The 23552-nt window shown below is 42.3% G+C and overlaps 1 protein-coding gene across 17 annotated transcripts in view; it reads left to right on the plus strand.

Moving 5' to 3' along the window:
• Window positions 1-23342, plus strand: part of PCDH15 (protocadherin related 15) — a 649889-nt gene extending 626547 nt beyond the window's left edge. For 15 of the 17 annotated variants that reach the window (XM_081861749.1, XM_081861757.1, XM_081861755.1 and 12 more), the window contains 5 exons: window positions 9897-9918; window positions 11432-11470; window positions 14398-14471; window positions 16087-16222; window positions 22522-23342. In XM_081861749.1, the coding sequence (XP_081717875.1) occupies window positions 9897-9918; window positions 11432-11470; window positions 14398-14471; window positions 16087-16222; window positions 22522-23073 (823 nt within the window). In that variant the 3' untranslated portion in view covers window positions 23074-23342. The remainder of the gene's footprint in view (window positions 1-9896; window positions 9919-11431; window positions 11471-14397; window positions 14472-16086; window positions 16223-22521) is intronic. The other 2 variants (XM_081861756.1, XM_081861754.1) reach the window with 2 other exon arrangements.
• Window positions 23343-23552: the final 210 nt, after the last annotated feature.

Raw genomic sequence — 23552 nt, forward strand, 5'->3', positions numbered from 1 at the left:
ATCATTCCTGATCCACCCAAAACCCCTCCACCGCCACCACCGCCTCCGTCTCCCCTCCCCCCACCACCAACTCCTCCCCCGTTGCCACTGCCATTTCCTTCCCCTCCTCCCAGCCTTTCCTTATCGTCGTCTTCTTCTACCCTAAGCACTCAGCTCCTCTCCCCTGCAAAACACACCAAGTCACCCTCCAAACAAGAAGTGGTCTGCATTCCTGATTTACCTGACCCTCCTCGCCGGGAGCTGAAGGGGATTCTTAAAAACATCCAGAACTTAGCAGATATTGAAAAATCTGTGGCCAATATGTATAGTCAAATAGACAAAAACCACATCTTACCTAAGCACATCGCCAAGCTGAGGCCAGTTGCAACGCCAGAAGCACCAAGTACACAAACGGTGATTGAGACTGAGCACAGCCAGCAGAATGGAAACTTGAGCTGCATAGTGGAGGAACTTGAAAAAAGATTCCCATCGCAGTCCACTGCATTATGACAACCCTGTGTATGTTGCCTGATGTATAGCCTGGTACCATTGCAAACCTGTTGCCCAGGACCCCAGGATCCACAGAACTGCTTTGTCATCGTCACTGAGAGTTTCTCTTCTCTTTCTCCGCTTTTTCTTCCTGACTTTGCAAACCTGCAAATCCATAATAACACCTTTCTTCAGCTGGTCCAGATGGTTTAATTTTATGATGCTTATTTCCCTATGGGAGTGCTGTCCTTATCTACTTTTTCAAAAAGTACTGCTTTTATTTCTTAGGGGGAGAAGGAAGAGGCATTCCAGAACTAAAATCAGCGGACTGGAAGCACATGTTAGCTCAGATGCAATGCTAAATGGGGATGTTTTTGTTTATCGGGGAGGGGGGCATCCTTCCGTCAAAAGCGTTTGTATCAGCAAGCAAAGCAACTACCCTGCAATGCAAAAAGGGGTTGTGGTGTCTTACTGCTTTCACGTTAAAATGTTCACCAGGGGAGAGGTCTTAACTTTTCACTGTAAGATGTTGGATGTCACTGGAAAGCAAGAGATAGCAAGCAAAACAGACTCAGCAAAAGAAAGGGGGGGGAGGAAAGCTGAAGTTATTACAATAACGTATCATCTTGTTCTGTAGATTGGAGAGGATGGCAGGCTTGTCATGTTGATAAAGGTTTTCTGATTTGTCGTTCCACCTTCTCTTCCTTCTTTCTGTAATCCACAGCATGCCTTTCATTACTTTTTCATATACTGACACTGCATATTCTAAGACTTCACGTTTGTAATTTATTTTGTGTAAAAAGCATTTTATAAAAAAAGAAAGAAAGAAAATATTCCTATTAAAACACAGAGTTTCCCCATTCTGCATGCTACATTGCTCAGCATATTTCTTTCAGAAAGTTCCCCTCCCCCAATTTCATCAAATCTAATAAAGTAATTTGAATCGTTATTACAAAAAGAGGGATTTATAAGTGTGCGGGTTTTTTGGTGGGGTAGATTTTGCAGGCATTTGGCTTGAAGTACTCCAAATGAAACCTATTTCTTAAATGATAATTTTATTAAATTGGGTAGCTGGCTCTCTGAATACATGACAAGCTAGAAGAATAAAAAAGGCTAAAGGCCAAAATAGATGGAGAAGCTATAGGCAAATATCTGCCATTCTGTGGTAAAAAGCAGAGGGAGGGGCAGGGAATTATTTGGATCATGGGAATAGCACTGGGGAGATGGAGATTGAACATTTCCCCTCAAAACTGCTTTTAGCCATAGAGTGGAGGGAAGAGAGGTGTCTATACTGCGCCAGACTAGCTTGCAGAGGAAAGTGGACTTCAGAAGCAGTTTTTCATAAAATGCAGAGGTCCGTCAACCTGAGCCAGGTGTAAAATAGTGATTGGCAGTGGAAGGGGGCAATTCTCTTAAAAATAAGGAACAAGGTACCTCTGATCATATTCACAGACCAGGGATTTGTTTTCAGTATCAAGAATGAGCTCACAGGTCTGCAATACACAAAATCCACTTGGTTTTCCCCCTCAGCTTTCTTCATTTCAGTAGCCTAGTTTTTTTAGAAGAAGAGGGGGGGCAATTTTAAAATTGTTGCTAGTCTTGAACAATTAGTGAGTCAGAAACCCTTGGTTATCTACTGAAACTCTCCAATGTCCTACCTTCTGTCCATCTAGGGCAGGGGTCAGCAACCTTTTTCAGCTGTGGGCCGGTCCACCGTCCCTCAGACCATGTGGTAGACCAGACTATATTTTGGAAAAAATAATGAACGAATTCCTATGCCCCACAAATAACCCAGAGATGCATTTTAAATAAAAGGACACATTCCACTCATGTAAAAACATGCTGATTCCTGGACCGTCGTCAGGCTGGATTGAGAAGGGGATTGGGGCGCCTCAGGCCCATGAGCCTTAGGTTGCCTACCACTGATCTAGGGCATAGGAAACAAGGTGACTTCCATCAGAGAAAGCATTGATTCCCCTCTTCAACACCATAGCAAAAGAGTCTCACTCTGGATATTATTTCCATGAAAGGAAATGACAGTGGGTGATTTAATCACAGATCTTTGCTGTTGTACCCTGATTAGGATGTGAGTTCATCTCATCACATCTTTCCTCTTGCCCCTTCAAATCAGAATAATTATATTAAAACTAATATTTAAGAGAAGTGTTAATGAACAGTGTCAAAAGAAAGCATGTATTGGGAGTGAACTTTAAAAGCTTAAAGCCAGTTTGTTGAGCTAATATTATCAGTCATGCACAGACAAGTAATTACAAGGGTACTTTAGTTAAAGGTCTAAAAATATGCTGCTTTTCTTCACCGTCTGGCTTTTTCTCCAGTGGCTCTTGGGACAAGTATGGATGGCTCAATCAAAAATTGCTGAAGGTAGATTCTATTTTGTCCCAGAGCCAAGCGCTGCAAACTTCATCACTTGAGTTCTGCTGACACATTAGAAAATGCTTTGTGCTTAATAAAGTCTCCTATTCAAGGTAGAGTTTATTTCAGGTCCAGCGTATGTCATCAGTAGCAATAATAGCCAGCTATGTAGTGAGTACAGTAATAAATTCATTTTCTTTTCTTGCTACAACAGAAGTTTAACATTTTTGAGCACTCTTGAGTATAGCACAACTTCAGGAACAGCAGGAACTCCTGAAATAAGAGGTTTCTAAATCTGTAAGTTTCAATTTGCTTCATTCTGTTATTTCGGAATGGCACTGAAATTGAACAAAATGCTGCAGTGCTGAATAACTAGCTAAATTTTCAAGCCTTATCAACATACTGTAACATGCGGCCATACAGTGTTCAAGTTCCTTTAAGTAATGGAAAGTTCAGGGCAGCCCTTAAAGCAGGGGTGAGAAACTTGTGGCCCCCCAAAAGACACATGAAAGCATAAGAGCCCCGCTGGCCCATTTAGTCCGGCATCCCGTTCCCACAGTAGCCAACCAGATGTGTAGGGGAAGCCACCAAGCAGGGCATGAGCAGCACAGAACTCTCCCACTTACGTTACCCATCAACTGGTATTCAGAAACATACTATCTCCTATACTTCTATACAAGACGGGGCCCTCTTGCTAGTTCCACCACCCTCCTAAAACTTTTGGTTAGGGGGAGTGGCCCAGGAGAGGGCATTATCTGTGGCATCCCCTAAGCTGTAGGACTCCATCCCCATAGAGATGCATCTGACAACTTCATTATACAGTGGTACCTTGGTTTCCGAATGTAATCCGTTCCGGAAGACCGTTTGACTTCCAAATCATTCGAAAACCAAGCCGCAAAGGGCGGACTGCAAATTCAATAGAGAAAATGGGGGGGGGGCTCAGCGGAAGCCGTTTGATTTCCGAGGCGCATTCAAAAATGGAAGCATTTACTTCTGGGTTTTCAGCGCTTGAAAACCAAAGCATTAGACTTCCGAGACGTTCAAAAACCAAGGTACCACTGTACAGTTTTTGGAAAATGCTGAAGACTCACCTCTTTACTCTGTCACAACCCACCCTGGGACTTTAGGGTGAAGGGTGGGGAATATATTAAAATAGTGGTGATGATATACTGAAGGGGTTTGCTGTCAGATTCCAGTTCACGTCACCCTCATGCTAGTCAGTAGCCAGGGAGGAACTGTTTCCAGAAGCATCTGTAGGGCTATGGGTTTCCCATTCCTGCTCCTCGTGATCAGTTTGCCTTGATGCGGTGCCTGCTGGGAAATTATCATGTTGCTGTATACCAGGGGTAGGGAACCTGGGGCCCTACAGATGTTATTGGACTACAACTCCCATAATTCCTGATCATTGTCCATGACAGTTGGAGCTGATGAGGCTTGGGAGCTCAACATCATTCACAGGTTCCTCACCTTGGCCGTGTACAAATTAACCTGTTATTAAGAGGGTGCATCAGCAATCACACAAGCAGAGTCCCTCCCATAGTCAAGTCCTTGTGCATAATTTAAAGCAAAAATCAAAATAATCTTCGTTTTTACTTTCCATGTTAGACCAGACATTTTTTCCAGCCCTTGTGAAAATGTGTGGATTATATGTACCTGTCTGTGAGCAAGTAAACTTCATGAAGTTCCAGCAGGCTTATTGTTGTTGTTTAGTCATTTATTCATGTCCGACTCTTCGTGACCCCATGGACCAGAGCACGCCAGGCTTACTCCAAGGCAAATGGATATAGGATTGCAGCCTCAATTACTGTTATTCAGGTTAAACCTGAAGATGGAGCCTTACATCATGTTGAGGTCCTTAAAAACAGTTTCCATGTGCTATGACGTCTGTAGTATGTTTAGATTCCATTACACTTCCTACTTTGAACAAAGCTAGTCATGTGGGTTTGAAGGGCTGATATGGGCAGACCAGAGAGGGCACGCGAAATCTATTACTGAAGAACATATTTTTCAAAGCACTAAATTATTCAGAACCAAATGGTCATTGCCTTTCAAAATTAGTTTCTAGTGGATCTCATCAAGAGGATAATGAATCTCTAATCATGTGTGACCTTCCATATGCAAGTGGGTCAGCCAGTACACAAAAAGCCTGTTTACAAAGGTTTCTTTAGTTCAGCCACAGTTTAGACTAATCTCCTGGGTGAAATGAATGCAGTCATTCTAAAGAATGCTTTTTAGGGCCATAAATGGTGTCTTTTTTCCAGCATAAATTATCATTTTGTTTGGGGTGGGATGCCATTTGCCTATGTTTCAGGTAGACCCGTAACCACCCCACTTCTTTTCAGGTAGACATAATTAAGGCCACATAGACACCATAAATTTAAAGAAATGTGATTCCATGAACAGTCATGAGTCCCCCCCCCCCCCAAGAATTCTGGAAACAGTTGTTTGTTTTGGGTTCTGAGAGTTGTTAGGAGACCCCTATTTTCCTCCCAGAATTACAGTTAGAACTCTAAGCACTCAAAAAAATAGCTGACAGAATTCTTCAGAGGAAGACCTGGTGCTTTAAATGTATGGTGTGGATGTGGCTTCTGGCTGGCCTACTCTTCTTTTCCGCATGTTTTGAAACCATCCTGGTTTTTTTCCTTCCCCATACTTCCTATTTTAGCATTTCCTGCCATTTGTAAAGGGCAAATATATGAACTTTTTTGGTGCCTCCAATGTCTTTTAAAACAGGAGTAAAAGAAATTGCACCACAAGGATATCTCCTACTGCACATATCTGCAGCATGTAACATAAACTGTCTGAAGCCACTGAGAAGACCAGTGTCCTCTGTGCTAGATATCTTGTTAGAAGTTGGCCATTTTTAGCCTTGAGGGCCATGCACACCTGAAGTTTGGCATTTTGAGGCCCCTTGAAAATTCAGTCCAGCTGACACTGCTCTGAGTGGCAAACCATTTTTGAAGCACTGTTTGATCAGAGACCAGAGAGGGACTCTGAAAAACTATATTCTGTTTACAGCAAGGATAGAATAGAACTGATTAAAGAGAAACAAGTGATCCTTCCATGAGCTATTTGAAAAGAGCCTGTGTATTTATCATTTACAGAGATAGGCAGTATCTTTGAAGCTTTAAATAGTAAAACCTTTATCTCAGGAGCCAAAAGTTGCAAGAAAGCATGTTCTAATTCTACATTCTGTTTACTGCCTTTGATTTGGATCTATCTTTTGGGTTTCATACAAGATAACAACTAAAATATGTTTAGAGTAAGGCAAATACACATAGGAATCTATCTATCCAGTAACTGGAGTTGACAAATTATAACTCCTTTAAATCTGTATCACCAAAAAATTGCAGGACAGTATGCAAACAATTGTGCAAATTATGTTTCTTGTATCCAGAAGTGGTGTATATTTACAGAAAGTGTTCTGACATCTGCTGATGTTTGGACATGATTATATATCATTATTTGTTTTTTGAGATTTAAGAGATTTTTGCTCAGCTACTAGTATTCATTGAATAGTAATCCAGAAATGTTGACAGTTTGCAGGAGATAGGTCTATGGTTTTCCTTCAAGCCACTAGAATTACAATGTAGCTTTCGCATTTAGCCAAAACCATAAATGCATTTTCAAGTTTTTTGTCTTCGTAACAATAATGATTAGAAATGTGCCTTACTTTTAAGAAAGAAAGATTGAAAACCAAAGTTGTCAGGAATTCAAATTATCTAAAAGATCATTGGTTGCACACATTGAGTGCAACTTAAGAGACTGGTAAAATGTGGTGGCAGGATTTCTAGTAACGACTGCATGGGTATAAGAAATATTATGTATATTGGTTCTTCTCCAGTTTTCCTTTAATACATAGGGCAATAGAATGGCAACCATTGCCAAAATATTTTGAGGTCTGTTTTATAAAAATAAGAGAGAGAGAAAAGTATTATTTTGGTTTTATTATGAACAGTTTGCAGGTTATTACATAACTATTATGTAATGTTTTGTTATGAACAGTTTTATTTGACACTATATCATTCAGTGCATATCAGTTCCCCGGCCTCTGATGTTGCTAAACTCCAGCTTCAATCAGGTCCAGCCAGCCTGCTCGGTGATCAGGGATGATGAGACTTGTAGTCCGTCTGGAGTCCTACAGGTTCCCCATCCCTGAATTAAAGCAATAGTGTTGCTTATTTTGCTTGCAATTGCCACTTGGGATCTGAGCCATCTTGGTTTTGGAGACTGTGGGTGGAGTTGCACATTCTATTGCTACCTTGTGCCTTAAAACCCGGACCACAACCTCACTTCTGCAAAGTTGCATTCACAGGGAATAACAATGAGGACAAGGAAGTGGGTGGCAAGGTCTTTTCTGCCCACCCAGTACTCCTCACATCTTGGGTTTCAGGTCCATATTGCCATTGTGAGGATATACTGTATCTGAAACCTTAACTGGTGGGTTTTCAGGAGGAAATCAGTAGGTGGGAGAAGGCTTAAGCTGCCCCCCTCCTGCCTGCTGTTTCTCCCTATAAATTATAGCCTCTCAAACAACTCCCCCCCCCCAACTTTCAGATCTATGTTTCTGTCAGTCAGGAACGCCAACTGGGGTGGGAGTGGTTGTGTGAAGGTGTGTCTGTGGAACAATGAACAAGGGAAAGTTAAGTTCCCCTGCTGCTCTCTGCCATTTTTGCTCTTCAGGTTTCCTCCTTTCAGTGCCACTTTGCTAAGAAGCAGCAGGCAGCCAGAGTTTTAACCATGAGGCAGCAATGGAACATGCCATACAAAATAATAAAGCAATACTGCTTAGGTAGACTTCGAAAAGTCATTGATAATCCTAGCGATAAATCTCCATTTTAGATGTTGATTACTTTCCTATCAAATGGACTACAGCAATAATTTACCTCTGATAATCCAATACACAAGCTGAATGCTAATAGAAAAGCTTTGCAGATGGTAATATTAAAAATTAAATGTGATCCTCCAGACTCTTCTTTATTTCCCCCCTAGGTGTCATTAAATTGTTTCCCTCATCTGCTGCCTCTCTACTAGTTTAGTCTTAATATAATTGTGAGCATGTCTGCTTCAAGATAAAAAAAATGTAAGTCCTAAACAGAACATGAAGAGATCAGTCCAGAGGAACTTAAGTGCTCTTAAAGCTGACTAAAACCAGTTGTCCATAAGCATGCAATTAAACGCCTAATCTGGCAATCAGTGCACAGTTACTGGGGGGCTGAGTCCCCTTGAATTTAGTGGTATATGTCGTGAGAAAATGTTAAGTCTTCAAAACTGCACCCTGGAAATGGATGGTCTCCCTTTGGCAGCTAGATCAAGCATACAACACAGCAGCTGCCCATTTCACCTTCTGCCCTTCGCCTGCCACATCCACTCTGCAGCACATTTTGAATCCGGATTTCTACAATGGGAAGCATGGGGTGGAACAAAGGTATCAGAAGAAATGGGTAGGGGAAGCCACAGCTACTTGCATTCCAGTTGGTAAATCCAATTGTGTTTGTTCCCAAGTAACTGTGTATGGGATCGTTGTCTGCCTACCAAGTCATTTAAAGATTCTGTCTGCATACACACAAAACATTTAAAGCACACACCGCACATCCTAGGAAATGTACTGTACCCCTCACAGATTTACAGTTTCCTGGAACCCTTAACAATACAGTTCCCCATTCAGTGGGTTGCAATGTTTCCCTTCTACTGATGGAAGGTGGAATGGGGAAGAAAAGGAATTCCCGATGAAAGACTTCTGTCAACAGAAGCATTGGATGCGACCCAATAGCCAGTGAAGCAACGTGACACTGTTGCTCTCCTGGCTTCTCAACATAGCAGCTGATTGGCACTTCCTAGGAAGGAGAGGGGGGGTGCTTGGTCCATGGTGGCAGAGCCAGTCTGCCACTCCTGCCACCACAAGGCCAGGTTCCTTGCACCTCACCCCCTCCACAGTAGCCCACTGTGTTGGGAAGCCAGGAGAGTGATGGTGTCCCACCTGTGCCACCTCAGCAGCCGCTACTGACCTGTAGCTCCACCATCCAAACTCCCAAGCTGCTTTGAAATTTCTCCTGGTTGGCTCCAGCTTGGAGTAGATCCATTGAAATCAGTGGGACATAATTTAGTCATGACTAACTTGTAGAGCCATTAATGTGCCTACTCTAAGAAAGCTAATTCTGGGTCCAACCCTCCATTGGCTTTAAGCTATTCAGTACTGTGATACATGAGATGCTACCAGGAAACATTTCTGAGGGGCAGATCCTGTTTTTCAGTATGTTCCATTCCAACCATAGTTCCGTCTGAACTATGGATTTGATGGAAGATCTTCCTAGATGTGTCTTGACTTTCTGAAGTGACCCTATGGAAGGTTCCAAGGGCAATAGATACAAGGAGAAGGCTTTTGAATATCTGACATGTGGCCAGCAGCTTTTAACTACAAATAGATGTTCCACCTTTGCTTCTATGCATTCTTAGGGGGGGGGGAGAGTTACGCATATCTCCTTGGGAGATCTAGGATTAGGATATGGTACCCAGCCCATGTCAAATGAACCTTGCCTTCCTTGGTCAATTTTGGGTTCTCATTTTTATTATTCTGTTGGCAGTAATAATCAAAAGAAACCCACAGTAACCCAGTACTTAAGAAATTTATGGCCTATTTTCGTACTGTTGCCATCATTATCTATTTCTTTGTATCTTGATCATTATTTCCAATGCATTTGCCCAAGAGCCACCCTCATGTTAATGCATTTGATGCCCTTTTTAAACAAAGGTGAAACAAAGAAAATGTGATTGCCTCCCACAGTCGTGGGACAAATTAAGTCTCAAGGACCTTCTAGACTGGGAACCTGAAGCACAGCAAGGAAAAGTCCTCATAAGGATGCAACATAATCTATATGCCATGTTATTTGTTTTAGGGTAGTTCTACAGAATTCAGTGGGATGTACTGTGAGGCCCATAATGTTCTATTGCAAAGTCTTTGCATTTTGAGGAAAATTATATTGGTAAAATGCATATTTATATTTACAACTTGAATTGCTGGATTAATGTCCTGTTTTTCTTGTGCTTAATTTCAGGCGTGGATATGCACAGCAAGAGGTAAGGCACACCCTATATTTTAGTAAGAAGTTACCATTTACATTTCTTTTCATCAGCATAGCTTGGATAATTTTTGCATTTTATATTATTTGACTCACTGAACATTTAAACTGCATTATCAATGAGAGTTGAGGATCTGCAGAGCTGCAAGTGGAGTCCACTCAGGGATTTCCAAATACAGCATACCTGGCATCTCCTCGGTACCTGTTTTGTGAAATGCCTTTCCAAATTCTGTAATTATATTTCAAAAAAGTAATTTTTGCATGAATGCTTGCCTAGTGTCTGAGCATTAGAAGTTGGAGTGTTTCATGAATAGGGCCTGCACAAGGCATTCTGCATAAGAATATATGAAACCCTCTCTCGCATTTGTTGTTCAAAACCCAGTTGGACTGGCAGTTGTGAGATAAATGGGCTCAGGGAGCTAGAACCAGAACTTGCCAGAACAATGTGCTGGCACCTCTCAGCTGGGCCCCGGAAGTGGGAGGAGAGACCTGACCAGCCTCAGCAAAGTCCCCCTGCACCTCTGGCTCACAAGGAGACCCTCCTGAGAGCACAAAGATGAAATCCCTTACAGACTCCAGAGCGGGTGTCCTCACAAGCTGGATGTGCATCTGGGCTTTACTGAGGCTCTTCAGCCCCCCCAGCTAACAGCTGATATATGGGAAATCCATATGATATGTGAGCTGGAGTGGCATGGGCAGGGGGCTTGTTAAGTTGCTCAGCTGAGGCATGGAAAGGCGCCCTTCGCCTCAGTTGAGCAGCCTCAACAAACCTCTGGCTGGTGAGAAGACCCTCTTTGGGCTCAGGTGGGTATTCTAAGGGAGGTACATTCTGGCACCTTTTTCGCTAGGAAAAAAGCACTGGCTAGAACTGCTACAATCAACATTTTCTACTTGAGAACAGATTTCCCAGATCAAAATACACATTTAGCTTCAGTTATATATATATAGATGACACCAAAGTATGTTAATTGTAACTTTTCCCTCCAGAAATAACTCTTCATGTGAGTTTTGAAAAGGAAATCTGTAAATTATACATGTGGCCCTGTCTGGTCTTTGACCACAATAAAGATTGATTGATTGATTGATTGTTACATGTGGTCACTCTTCAAAACTAACACAAGACAGGTGTTTCGGACTCAGGAATCTGTTCAGAATAAGTATAAATGTTTGGAAGAAGATGACAATATTGACAACTGTGGGAACCAGTTCCCTAGAGGCCAAGAACATCTATGGCCTGTTGGGACCGTTGCCAAATCACAGGGCAGTGAAGCTGAATTTAATACATGTGGATCTGAAGTGGCTTTGCCCTTTTGCCTTGAGAAAATCCATCATTAGAGTAGAACTAAATTAGCTCTGAGCAATATTTTGGCCATTAGAGTCATAAGCAAAACTACTGTTGTCGTGCTGGTTTAAAGGTTACCTCATAACCCTTCAACCTCAAAATAAATTACTTGCATTTTCTGTTGTATCTTTCTCATCAACCTGTTTCTGTTTCCAAATTTCTTTGTCAGCAACAGCAATTGCTGAGGCCGTCCCTTCTCAGACCAGAGGTACAATTTTCTCACTTTCTTCTAGAACTTTGGGAGCACTCATATAGAATACCTTCTGACACACAATTATACATTTGGCACTTCCTTATCATTAACACTGAAGGAGAAAACAAGTTTTTAAATCTGTTTTTCAGTGTATTTATCCTGACAAGTTATTTGGCAATACTGTGATATTTTCATGCACCTGAGCCTGCTGACTTCAGTTGTGTGATTTTAAAGTTGACATATTTCTATAGCTTCTCTGCTGTTACTCAAACTGTCCCAAGATCCTTTTTGTCCCAAATAACTCAATTAACTGCAGTGTTATAAGCTATACTCAAGAAGCTGAATGATAATTACAAGTACCCTTTATGCTCTAATAATCTTAAGAACTTTCATTAGCAGCATGAACAATACCCTCAATTCTTTGTAAAGTATGTTGATAAGTGATTGTGCTTTAGTTATGAAATGCAAGACTTGGTTTAGAGGTTCAGGCCATAGTATCCTCCTCCACGTGAGGAAAGCCAGAATTATATCTTGCATGAGGCAATGAAGTACACATAAAAGCAGAAGGAAGAAGGCAGCCCTCGATCTAGTAGTGATTTGCAGAAGACTGGCAAGGATTTTTGACTCTCAATTATTTAACAATGGCAAAAACAAAATGCCTTTCTCACTGCTGGAATAAATATATCCTGGGGATGAACCAGGAAGAAGATTTTTTTGTGTAGAAGGATTCTAGTAATCAAAAAAACTTTATGGCCTAAAATTCTTTAATTTTACATGTACGTCTTTTGCACCAAATTTTGGCTAGTAGACTTTGAGGTTCTAGTAAAAATGCCAACATAGATCCCTCAAGCTTGAAGTTTGCACATCTCGACATATGTGCACTAATGATTCTCACATGCTTGATCCTTCTTTGGGTTTCAAAAGGAGGAAGGACCATGTCTTGGAAGCAAGTGGTGCATGCATCATATGTATTTATGCCAACTCAACAATCCACATGGTGTCAGATTTGCACATCTTCAAGGCTTGATCCTGGGCTCCCCACCCATGAAAAAGATGTTACTTCAATACAGGCCCAACTGCTTTTGAGCAGAATGAACTAGGATACCAGCCATAGATATTGCCCAGCAGAGCACGTTGTAACAACTCATGGCTCTTATAGTGAAGCAATATGGATGTGATTCAGGAGATATTAATGTCATAAGCTATATCAGCCTTTTTTCCCCTGTTGGTATGTCCTTCGGTAATCCATGATGAATGCTTGTTGTTCTTGCTGCAACGTAAGCTGTGCATGATTGACCATAACATCCCTCCAAGCAAGTTTGATAGAGAGTTTTGTTACTGCCTCCCCATATTTAATGTCTCCAACTGTTAAAATTTGTTTCAAAGAAAAACAGTCTACTTCACACTGTTTTTATAAGTTTAGTTTCCAAGCAACTTGAAATATGTCTGCTTAGCTCAAGAGTGGGGGACTGGTGGCCCCCCTACCCCTCCAGATGTTGTTGGACTCGAACCCTCATTAGCTGCAGCCAGCATCATTGATGGTCAGGGAGTTATAGTCAAACAACTTCTGACTGCAGATTCTCTTACCCCTGCCTTAGATGCATGTAAAATAATTGCAGTGACTATTCATTACTAACGATCAATGTTAGGATATTTATCATCATAACTTAAAACAAACACTACAGTGAACAGGCACTGTGTTTTACATTGATCTAAGCTTTAGCATGGGACACAGGTGGCGCTGTGGGTAAAAGCCTCAGTGCCTAGGACTTGCTGATCGAAAGGTCGGCAGTTCGAATCCCCGCAGCGGGGTGCGCTCCCATTGCTCGGTCCCAGCGCCTGCCAACCTAGCAGTTCGAAAGCACCCCCGGGTGCAATTAGATAAATAGGGACCGCTTACTGGCGGGAAGGTAAACGGCATTTCCGTGTGCTGCGCTGGCTCGCCAGCTGCAGCTTTGTCATGCTGGCCATGTGACCCAGAAGTGTCTCCGGACAGCGCTGGCCCCCGGCCTCTTAAGTGAGATGGGCGCACAACCCTAGAGTCAGACACGACTGGCCCGTATGGGCAGGGGTACCTTTACCTTTACCTTTTTAAGCTTTAGCATAATTATCACCATGGCGTTTCATTTCATTTCTCTCAGACCTCACTGCTAACTTCCCCCTGCCCTCTTTACACTCCTACCAGAGAACACAGGAGAACACTTCATGCAACTGTTGAAGTGCACTCTGGTTCAGACAAATGCATGTATTCATGACTTACAATGGTTTATCCAAGTACACTATAGTGAATAAAAATAAAGAAATTGTACAATAATTATTTAACAACTGTATGGTAGTTGCGTAATTTATATCATGGGAATAAGAGTACTGAGAATGAATTCTCTCTCTTTGGCTCAAGAGTATGTTTTTAGCAATGATATAAAATGAAGTTGGGGGCAGGAAAGCAAAACTTGACATTTATTTTATTATTTTTTAGAAATATGATACCACATTCAGGATGATCCCATCATGTCAGAGAAAATAGTTTGTAAAGAAAGCACAATAACAAAATATTGTTCTTTCAGCTTTAGTCAGATTCTGTCAACTGGATCCTCTTGAAAGTTGAAATAGACGTAGGCATATTCCAAAAATGTGTCTGAAGTTCCCATTGCCCTTGCCTCAGCCCCACTGCTGGCTGAGAATTCTGAAGAGCACCACAGAATAACTTTTTATGTCTCCCACATCTGAGCACTGGCACTAGAGGGAGAAAAACCCCTGGGATTATTATTTGTATTACTATTCCAGTGCCAAAGGTTGAGGATAAAAAGGACCCAGCAACTTTTATCTTTTTGTCTGTGCTCATACCCTTCTCACACATGAACTCAGGGCTCTTTAAGATCTATGGGTTTGTGTATTCCTACTGAGCTTTCTTTTTCTCTTTTTCTTGCTATTGTGACAAACAGGAACTTTCTATGGAATCTGGAATTGATCCTGGCCAAGAGTACTATGGGCAAGATTACTACAGTTATGAACATGGGTATTATTCATTCTGCATTTTCTATACCACTTCACAACTTTACATGCCCACCAGAGCAAGAATCGAAAGGACTGCTTTAGGCATGGCCAAGCAGTTTTTACACTAGATTTCTTTGAACAGCAGAGCCCAGTACCATATCACAAACTGTGAAAGTCCCTTTGAATTAAAAATCACTTTGCTCATTCCCTTGGGCAGAGCCGGCCCACCCATGACGGCCTCAGGCGGTTGAAGTGCAAGAGGCGGTGCTCTGTTTGTCTCACCACTTCCAATGCTGAGAGGGAGGGGCTTCGGTGTGTGGCATTGCCACCTATCTTCCTCGCTCACGGGAAGAGAAGCCGAGTGAGAGGCAACACTTTGAGGAACTGAGTTTGTTGAGAGCTGGGGCACATCGGCTAAGGAAGTGGGCTGTGATGCAATTCCTGTTTGCTGTAGGCAGCAAGACAGGACAGGCCGTCCCTGCCCTTGGGCATGCCACATGTGATTATATTGTTGTGCCTTTCTGTTGTGTCTGTTAATCTTGTAAAACTTCACAACTTTACATGCCAACCAGAGCAAGAATTGTAAGAGGCTGCTTTAGGCATGGCCAAGCAGTTTTTACACTAGATTTCGTTACACTAGATTTATTTGTCGCTGCTTCCAGGGACAGGGCCAAGTGCAGCATAAAATAGTATTCTAGTCTCCCATTGTGACAAGAGATGGGGGAGAAATTTGATTCAGTTCACCTTTAAAGTCAAACCAACCTAAGCTGCATTTTCCAAAACAATACGCTTGGCTGAAACACAACAATTCTTTGAAATCGGCACTTCTCTGAATTTTGAAATGTCGTTCTCTGGATAATTAATATGTTCAGAAATGCATATGCAAGGCAAAGTATGCATAAAGATGCATATATTGGTGCAGATAATATAGAAAAACATGTTATATTAGTGGAAATTGCTTCGCAAAATGTATATTAGGCAAGATTGCCTACGACAATGTGTATATTAGGAGAAGTTTGCATTAAAGTTTGCCAGCCTGGGCTCCTTCAAGAGGAAGGGCAAAATATAAATTGAATGGATGGATGGATAGATAGATGATAGATAGCTGCTTAATTTTCACGAGAAGCTCTTTTTTAAAATAAAAAATTGCAAACTGATGTGAAAATGAAAAGAACTGAGCTTGTAAGTAGAAAAACAGGAAACCAAGAGAAACCAAAATTGACTGTTTCACCCATCCCTTGTTGTGACTGACTGCAGTAGTGTCAGAGTGATGGTTACATTACCTACACATGTGTATCTTCTGTGGGCTTCATAGCAGGTTTGTTGTGACCCCCCCCCCCGACATTTTTTCTCCAGTTCCTCAAAACAGCTGTACAAGAATAAGACTGAGGTAGGAAAACAAAAGGGCAATATTTATTTTATATATATCCCTCTTTCCTCACTGCCACCAAAACCAGGAAGATACCATATATAAGATATAGTTTACTAGGAGGCCCAAGGCATGTGACGAGTACTCACTTAAAAAAAAAAAGGAAGCAAGCAAGCTAAGGATGAGTGCTCTTGCATGTATTTGTGAGTATACACAACCAACATGGATACAAACATAGAGAATGTCTGTACCTGGCTTTTCCCCCCAGGTACGAATTGCCTCAATACGGAAGTCGTCGCCGATTGCTGTCTCCTTCTGGAATGTATGATGAATATGGCGAAGTGGTCGTGGAAAGCGATGGCGGCTACTATTATAGCCCACAGGGACCTACAGCAGAAGCAGACGTAGGTTTATTCGTTTATTTATTTTTTCCAATTCCAAATGTATTGACCTTTTGCAAATATATCAAAGCTCCTAACAGGACACGTGTACATTTGGTAAGCAATTTTTCGGTTCTGACAGGGTCAGCGTCGATTCTGAGGTAAGCGAATGGGAAGGACATTTGTGGAAGGAAAGCTTTGCATTCACTTCTTCTCCAAAGCCACTTGCCCTTCTAAAAAACTTATCTTAGGTGACTTCCTTATCACTGTGGCATGGAAGTGAGGCTGCTGAGGGAGGTGGCAGTTGCCCCAAGTCAAGCAGATTTCTTTCCAAACACAGCCAAGCAGTGTTCTCCACCCCAGACCGCATTGTGTTACCATCTTCAGTATTTGAATTTCTGTGAATCAAAAATTTGAGTTGTGGGAAAGAGTGATACAGGGTTTCCCAAATGTGGGTTTCCAGCTGTTTTGGACTACAACTCCCATCACCCCTAGCTAGCAAGACCAGTGGTCAGGGTAGATTGGAATTGTAGTCCCAAAACAGCTAGAGACCCAAGTTTGGGAATCCCTGCCATAGTAGATATGTTTTAAAATATATCTTACAATTATACGTGGCAGTCTATGCATGGATGCTGGCTCCTTGGGGCCAAGGCACTTGGGGGGGGGGGCATGTTTTTTGTGAAGGTGCTGGGACCCCTCAATGTTCAGATGGCATTCAGCTCCGCCCCCTGGCTCCTTGCAACATTGCATGATGTCACGCTTGTGACTTCAGGGCATCACGAGAAGTCACACGTGTGATGTCAGGACGTCACGTCAGCCCCCCTCAATCATCTTGAGAAGCTGGTGCTTATGAGAATAGAGTGAGTCAAGGGTCATATGTCTCTTATCTTTATCTTTCATATCCCACTTCTCAAGTGGATGACCTAGACCAGGGTGGGAAAAACCTGTGGATTGGTCATGCCATGACCATTGGCCATGCCAGCTGGGGCTGATGGGAGTTGGAATCCAACAGCATCTGGAAAGCTACATTTCCCTGGCCCTGATCTAGAGCTCCCTCTGCTGTCGCCTGCCTCTGGGATAGTAGACAGATGTAGAGCAGAGGTCAGCAACCTTTCTCAGCAGGGGGCCAGTCCACTGTCCCTCAGACCTTGTGGGGGTCGGACTATATTTGGGGGGGGGAATGAATTCCTATGCCCCACAAATAACCCAGAGATACATTTTAAATAAAAGCACACATTCTACTCATTGAAAAACACGCTGATTCCTGGACCATTCGTGGGCCAGATTTAGAAAGCGATTGGGCCGGATCTGGCCCCCAGGCCTTAGTTTGGCTACCCATGATAGAGGATTGAGAGGAAGGAAGTGTACTCTCTGCATCTTCAGAGACATTCCTCCTTGTGGGCACTATAAAACTGAGACCAATCTTGTAGCATGACCAAAGCCCTAATAATCTGTTATCAAGCCTAAATTGCTGCTGAAAAACAGCAACCTTGTCCTTGGACTCCACCCCACAGAAGTAAACTATGCAAACTATGCAAATGCTGGTCACCAAAATCATGTCAGCAAGAGCACGTGGTTATTTACTGTACTGCGGCTGGTATTGGTGAGTGGTTAGTAAACACACAATCTAGGCAACTCACACAATCTGTTGTGTACATTGCAGCTGCAATCTGATGACAAGCTGTACAGCATCTGTAATATATGCCTAGAACTGAACTGAAATATCTCAGAAGGCATTTTCCTGAGAAAATGCCTGAAATGTTTCTTTTTTGCAGTATTTTATTCGCACTATTCTTTGGTGGAAGCTGCCATCCTGGCCCCCAGGGGCCTCAGGAGAACTCTAGTTCTGGAGCATTGCAAGGATGCAAAAGAGTGGCCAGGAAAGAAAGAAAATACCTTAGGAAAAGAAGGGGGGTGTCTGTGCCTCTGCCAATAAATATGATAGAGAAATTCAAGAGGCCACTTGTTTAGGGCTCTAGATGGGTCTATATGGTGGAAGAAAGGGGGAAAGAGAGAGTTTTAAAACGATTTCTTTGACATCTATTCATTTTCAGCGCTGCAGCATCATCTAGTGGCTAAAGTGATACAGTGCATTTTATTACAATTGTGGTTTTAAATTATCACATAACTAGTGCATATCTAAATGCCTTTGGTACAGGCAACAATCAAAAAGGTCTGGTGTAAACATATGCAGAAGATTCAAGTTACTGTGTCATAGAATTGTCTCCTGCCTCCACTGCAAGCCATACGGAAATCTCTCCCCCCCCCCCCCAAAAAAAAAAGACTTGGCCTATGACTTTCACAACTACTTTAGTTTCATTGTTCCTTAGATATTACCAGTGGCGATGTTAAAAACAAGTCTAATCCATATACTTATTTTGCTTCTTCCCCTCTCCCTTGCAATTAACTCTTCATTTCTTCCTGCTGCAGAGTATTCTAGGGTGACATGTTTTCAAGCCAGCCAGCTTTCTAAAATTATAACTAAGCTCCATTTCTTATGATTTGCAGAGGACAAGTCCTGGTGCAGTTGTTCCCAGAAGAGCTGTAAGCCAGAGGCCAGGGCCTCCAGTAGCTATTAGTACAGTAGGTAAAGTGGCGGCTATAAAGGCAGGCCCCAGCCAGGGAAGGAAGAAACTCAAAGCAGTGATGCAGCTGAGCCGAATAGCAGTTAGTGCCCCCAAGCCAGGAACCACCACGGAGGCAGCACCATCTCCTTGGAAGAAGGCAAAGATCTTCCCAATGATGCTGCAGAAAGTGAAAGGGAAAGATGCAGATTACGCAGAGCTGGAGGTAGCAGCTCGCCAAGCAGAAGGAGAAGACAGCATGGTTATCAAGGGAAGCTATTTCCAGAAATCAGCCGGTGACGTGATATCGACAAAGAAGGTTGGCCGTGCCCTGAAGCGCACCTCCAAGAAACTCAGGGAGCGTGGTACATCAGAGGAAGTGAGTGAATCGGACTCAAAGTCAGGGATTTCAATCAGCGTCACGGCGGAAAGCGAGTCTGAAGTGAGCGACTACGGCAGGAAGAAAAGGAGAAAGACGTCGTCGTCGTCGTCAAGTGAGTCATCGTCATCCGCAAGTAGCACCTCTGCCTCTGATAAAGACTACTTGACAGTGACGCTGGACCAAGACGAAACCACTGAAAGCACAGTGGACTCTGATGAAGAGCGTTCAGATTCGTCCGGGTCCAGTTCAAGTAGCAGCAGCTCCGAAGACGAAACCTCCGATTCTCAGAGCAAAGCGTCCGAAGATACAGAGTCCAAGATGTCATCGTCGTTGCAGAGCTCCGTCAGCAGCGAAGTTACTGCCAGGACAAAGAAAAGCAGGAGCTCCAAGTCCAGTCTCAAGAACCGGTCATCTACAGGAGGAAGTGAATTAGATGACACCATAGAAGAACTATCAGAAGAAGAAGAGCCACCATCGGCTATAGAAGAGGAGGAATCAGATGACATTGAAACCTCTAGTAAACAGAGAGGGGGCAGTGAGGATGAAATTGACCCAGAGGAGGACAGTGAGGCAGAGAGAGGTACTATCAAGAGCTCAGCGACTCCAACAGATTCTGAAGATGTCCCCAAAAGGGAGAGGATTCGGAAGAAAGGGCCCACAAAGATCGCAGATACTGCTGAGTCAGAAAATCCCAGTGACTCTACATCTTTTTAGAACACAGGAGGTGGAACAAGAGGTAGACAGTGTGCAGTGAGGTGTGGTTTTGGTTTGCTGTGCTCTCTCTGTGTTGCTTCTTTAGGAGGGAGGGAGCATTATGCAAGTCTCGGACACAGTTTGGGAACCTGCCAGTAGCCAGCCTGCCACTCTCTTCCATTAAAAGAAATGTTTTGCAGAAGAGTTAAGGGCTCCTAGCTGAACAGCTTCATGAACTTGAATATACACTAATAGGATTGCACAGGGGCTAAAATAATAAGAATAATTAAAAACAGGGTGGCTTGTCCAGATTACAACAACTTTGACAACAAAACTTTTATTACTGATTGATTGATTGATTGATTGATCAGGTTGAGTCCAGACATGATTCTTGATTTCTCAGTGTTTCCTGATCCTTAGTAGAAGGCAAACTCCTGTGAATGGGGTTGTGTTTGAAGTGGTGTGAGCTGCTATGAACATTCTTCCTCTGGTGTTTGTGCTGTGAGATGGTTCATTCACTCAGAAAAGCTGAAGCTGCAGTAATCAAGCAAACAGCCAGCGTGTGTGAATTAGCGGTTTCTTTAAATATTGGGGGAGGGGGGCAGATATGTCTATTTCTACCTTCTACAGAGACATATGTCTCTGTGCCTTAGAAATCAAATTGCTTTATATATATATAAAAACCTTTTCACTGAAGAACTATTTGCATAAATTCTATGTCTACCCAAATTGCTTATAGCTAGGTTCGTTATTTAGCATGGAAAGTACTTATTAACTAGATAGATTATTTTTCATAAAATTTACATGGTTAGTGCTCAGATTGGGAGGCCAATTATGAAGATAATTAATAATTATATTGAATCTGTTGCAATTATATTTGGCTGGTTTATTCCAAAGTTTCGGTTTGTGTACTGTAATTCGATTAATGTAAACGAGCAAATCCTTACACGCATCGGGATTTCATGCTAGCGAGACATCATGTGGGGATAAGCATGGTTTCATGTGGTATATTCCCCATCCCCTTTAATTGCAACATCCACATGGTTACACTTGCTTCAGAAACTAAGATTGTCAAGCTGTAAAATACCACTGCTTTCGTGCAATGATCCCCTTGAAGCAGAAATGTCAAGTGCTCTTCATGAGCTGATATTACAATACAATATTTCAAGTGATTAATTCTAGGAGGAAGTGATAATGATTTTCCAAATATGTACCCTATTGGCATATTGTACATATCCTGTTGATCTCTAAGGCTAGTTCATCTATCTGCCTGTGTTTATGGTGTGAAAACTTTGGGAGTTTGGTTATGTCTGACAGAGACAGTTATCATGGATATAACTCTATGTAAGTTCAGTATCTGATCATGGAGGTAAGCATATCAAGAGATAAGATGTCATTTGTAATCCACTGCCTCAGCTGAATGTATTTCAGAGTGAGCTATGTAAACCTCAGGCTTTCAGAGAGAGTCCCAGGAAAAGTCACCCATATTTTCTGCAGCTTGGGCTCACTGGTTGGCTTATGGGGTCAAACGGATCAGCCTGAAGATGACATCACACCATTTCCTGGGAAAATACCTCAGTGTGTTTCATTTCCCAAGTTTTTCCAGTACAGTGGTACCTCGCAAGACGAAATTAATTCGTTCTGCGAGTTTTTTCGTCTTGCGATTTTTTCATCTTGCGAAGCACGAACTTTGGAAAAGCTTCAAAAATCACCAAAGTCTTCAAAAACCTCAAAAATTAAAAACAGGGTGGCTTGTCCAGATTACAACAACTTTGACACCGTGTGCTATGTGTTGCTCCTTGAAGTCAAGTCACAACTGTACCCCCTGAATGCACAGTTTTAAGAAAAAGGAAACAAACTTGCAAGACAAAGGAAACAAACTTGCAAGACGTTTTCGTCTTGCGAAGCAAGCCCATAGGGAAATTTGTCTTGCGAAGCAACTCAGAAAATGAAAAACTCTTTCGTCTTGCGAGTTTTTCGTCTTACGGGGCATTCGTCTTGCGAGGTACCACTGTATAGAGAATCCACTCCTGCCAACACTAATAGAAATGCAAAACCAAGCATGTTAACTTGAAAACACCTTCAGTTCATTATACAAATGGTGTCAGGGAACAGAGATTCTAGAGCAGGCTTCCCCAACTCCTAATCTTGTTGGACTGCAACTCCCATCAACCCCACCTAACACAGCCAATATTCAAGCATGATGAGAGTTGTAGTCCAATGACGTCTGGGGGGAACTAGACAAAGGCAATTCAGAAGTGCTTTGTAATCACTGGTCACCACAGAGATCAAAATCTAGATTCTACTTGCTTCCTCCCTTCCAGGTCATGAATAAAGTGTTTTCCTGCATGTGTCCAGTGAGAGATGAGAGATGTTTATGGGAATTGTTGCTTCACACATTCCTCCCCCCTCTGTTTTATTATAGATATTAATGTAAATAGCCTCTACTTCATTTCTGAAACAAAAATATCCATATTGAGGCATTCCTTGTTTTAATCTCAATACACAGTGGTTAACAAGTCATTCAACATATTTTAGTGCAGTTAAATTGATTTTTCTAAAGGAAATTGTTCACTTAAGCTAATTTTGTTTTCTAGTGGAAGCAACGGAGCTGCCCATGCTATGCATTAAAAAAACACACACTATAAAATAATTGATTTCTCTTTCTCTTTGTCATCACTCAGTGGGCGAGGAAAAAAAGGATCAAGCTGGTGGTTGATCCCGAGTATGAGACCAGCTCCACTGGAGAGGACAGTGCCCCAGAAAGCCAGAGGAATCGTCTCAGCAACCCCAACATTCAAACCAATATCAATGGGAACATCTACATTGCCCAAAATGGCTCGGTTATTCGAACCCGGCGCAGTTGCCTCTCAAACAATTTAAAGGTCACATCCCCTGTGAGGCTGGGGAAACATTTCAAGAAACTTGATAAGTTGGCAGTGACACATGAGGAGAACGTCCCACTCAACACGTTTTCAACGGGGGCATCATCTAGTGACAAACTGAACACAAGACCGTGTAGTGTTTCCTTTGCATCCTCCGCTATAGACGCTGATAACACAGGAACAAAGTCAGGGGGCAACAGGTTGAAAAGCACAGAAGAGCAGGAGTCCATTGTTGACAACGAGGATGTCAAGGAGCCTTTGGAATTACCCAGCGATCAGACGCAGTCAGACGACGACGAACTGTGGATGGGTCCGTGGAACAACCTTCACATACCAATGACAAAACTGTGACCTCTCTTTTTCATTTTAATTTTTACTCCCATTTATAACAAAAAGTAGGCTTTTTATCGTCACCGAGGAAAACCGTATGAACTTTGTTATCGTGCACATAAGTTGTATACTTTGAACAAAATGCTTTAAAGTAAAAAGCGGGTGGGGGTGGGGAGAAATCCAGAGAATTTGCACTCACATTTGTACCAATTAATTGTTCTTCCCAACAACTCTTTTTGACAGGCTCCGAATTCACTGAACAAATATCATTAAAATGGACTAGTCTTGTTGGCTCTGGAGTTATTGTTTAATAATCATCAAACCACTACTTAAATGCACAGAAATTGATTGATCAAGTTGATTGTAGCTGAGAAGGCAACCATCACACACTTGTTTGATGTGTCAGTAAAGCACATAGAAGCTTTAACCACCAGTCACTGCTGTTTCAGATTTTACCCTGCTGATAATCCTACACCCCTGATCTAAATTATTTTTAGGCT

This window comes from Podarcis erhardii (assembly GCF_964252035.2).
Source record: "Podarcis erhardii genome assembly, chromosome: 5".
In the NCBI taxonomy this organism is placed as follows: Eukaryota; Metazoa; Chordata; class Lepidosauria; order Squamata; family Lacertidae; genus Podarcis; species Podarcis erhardii.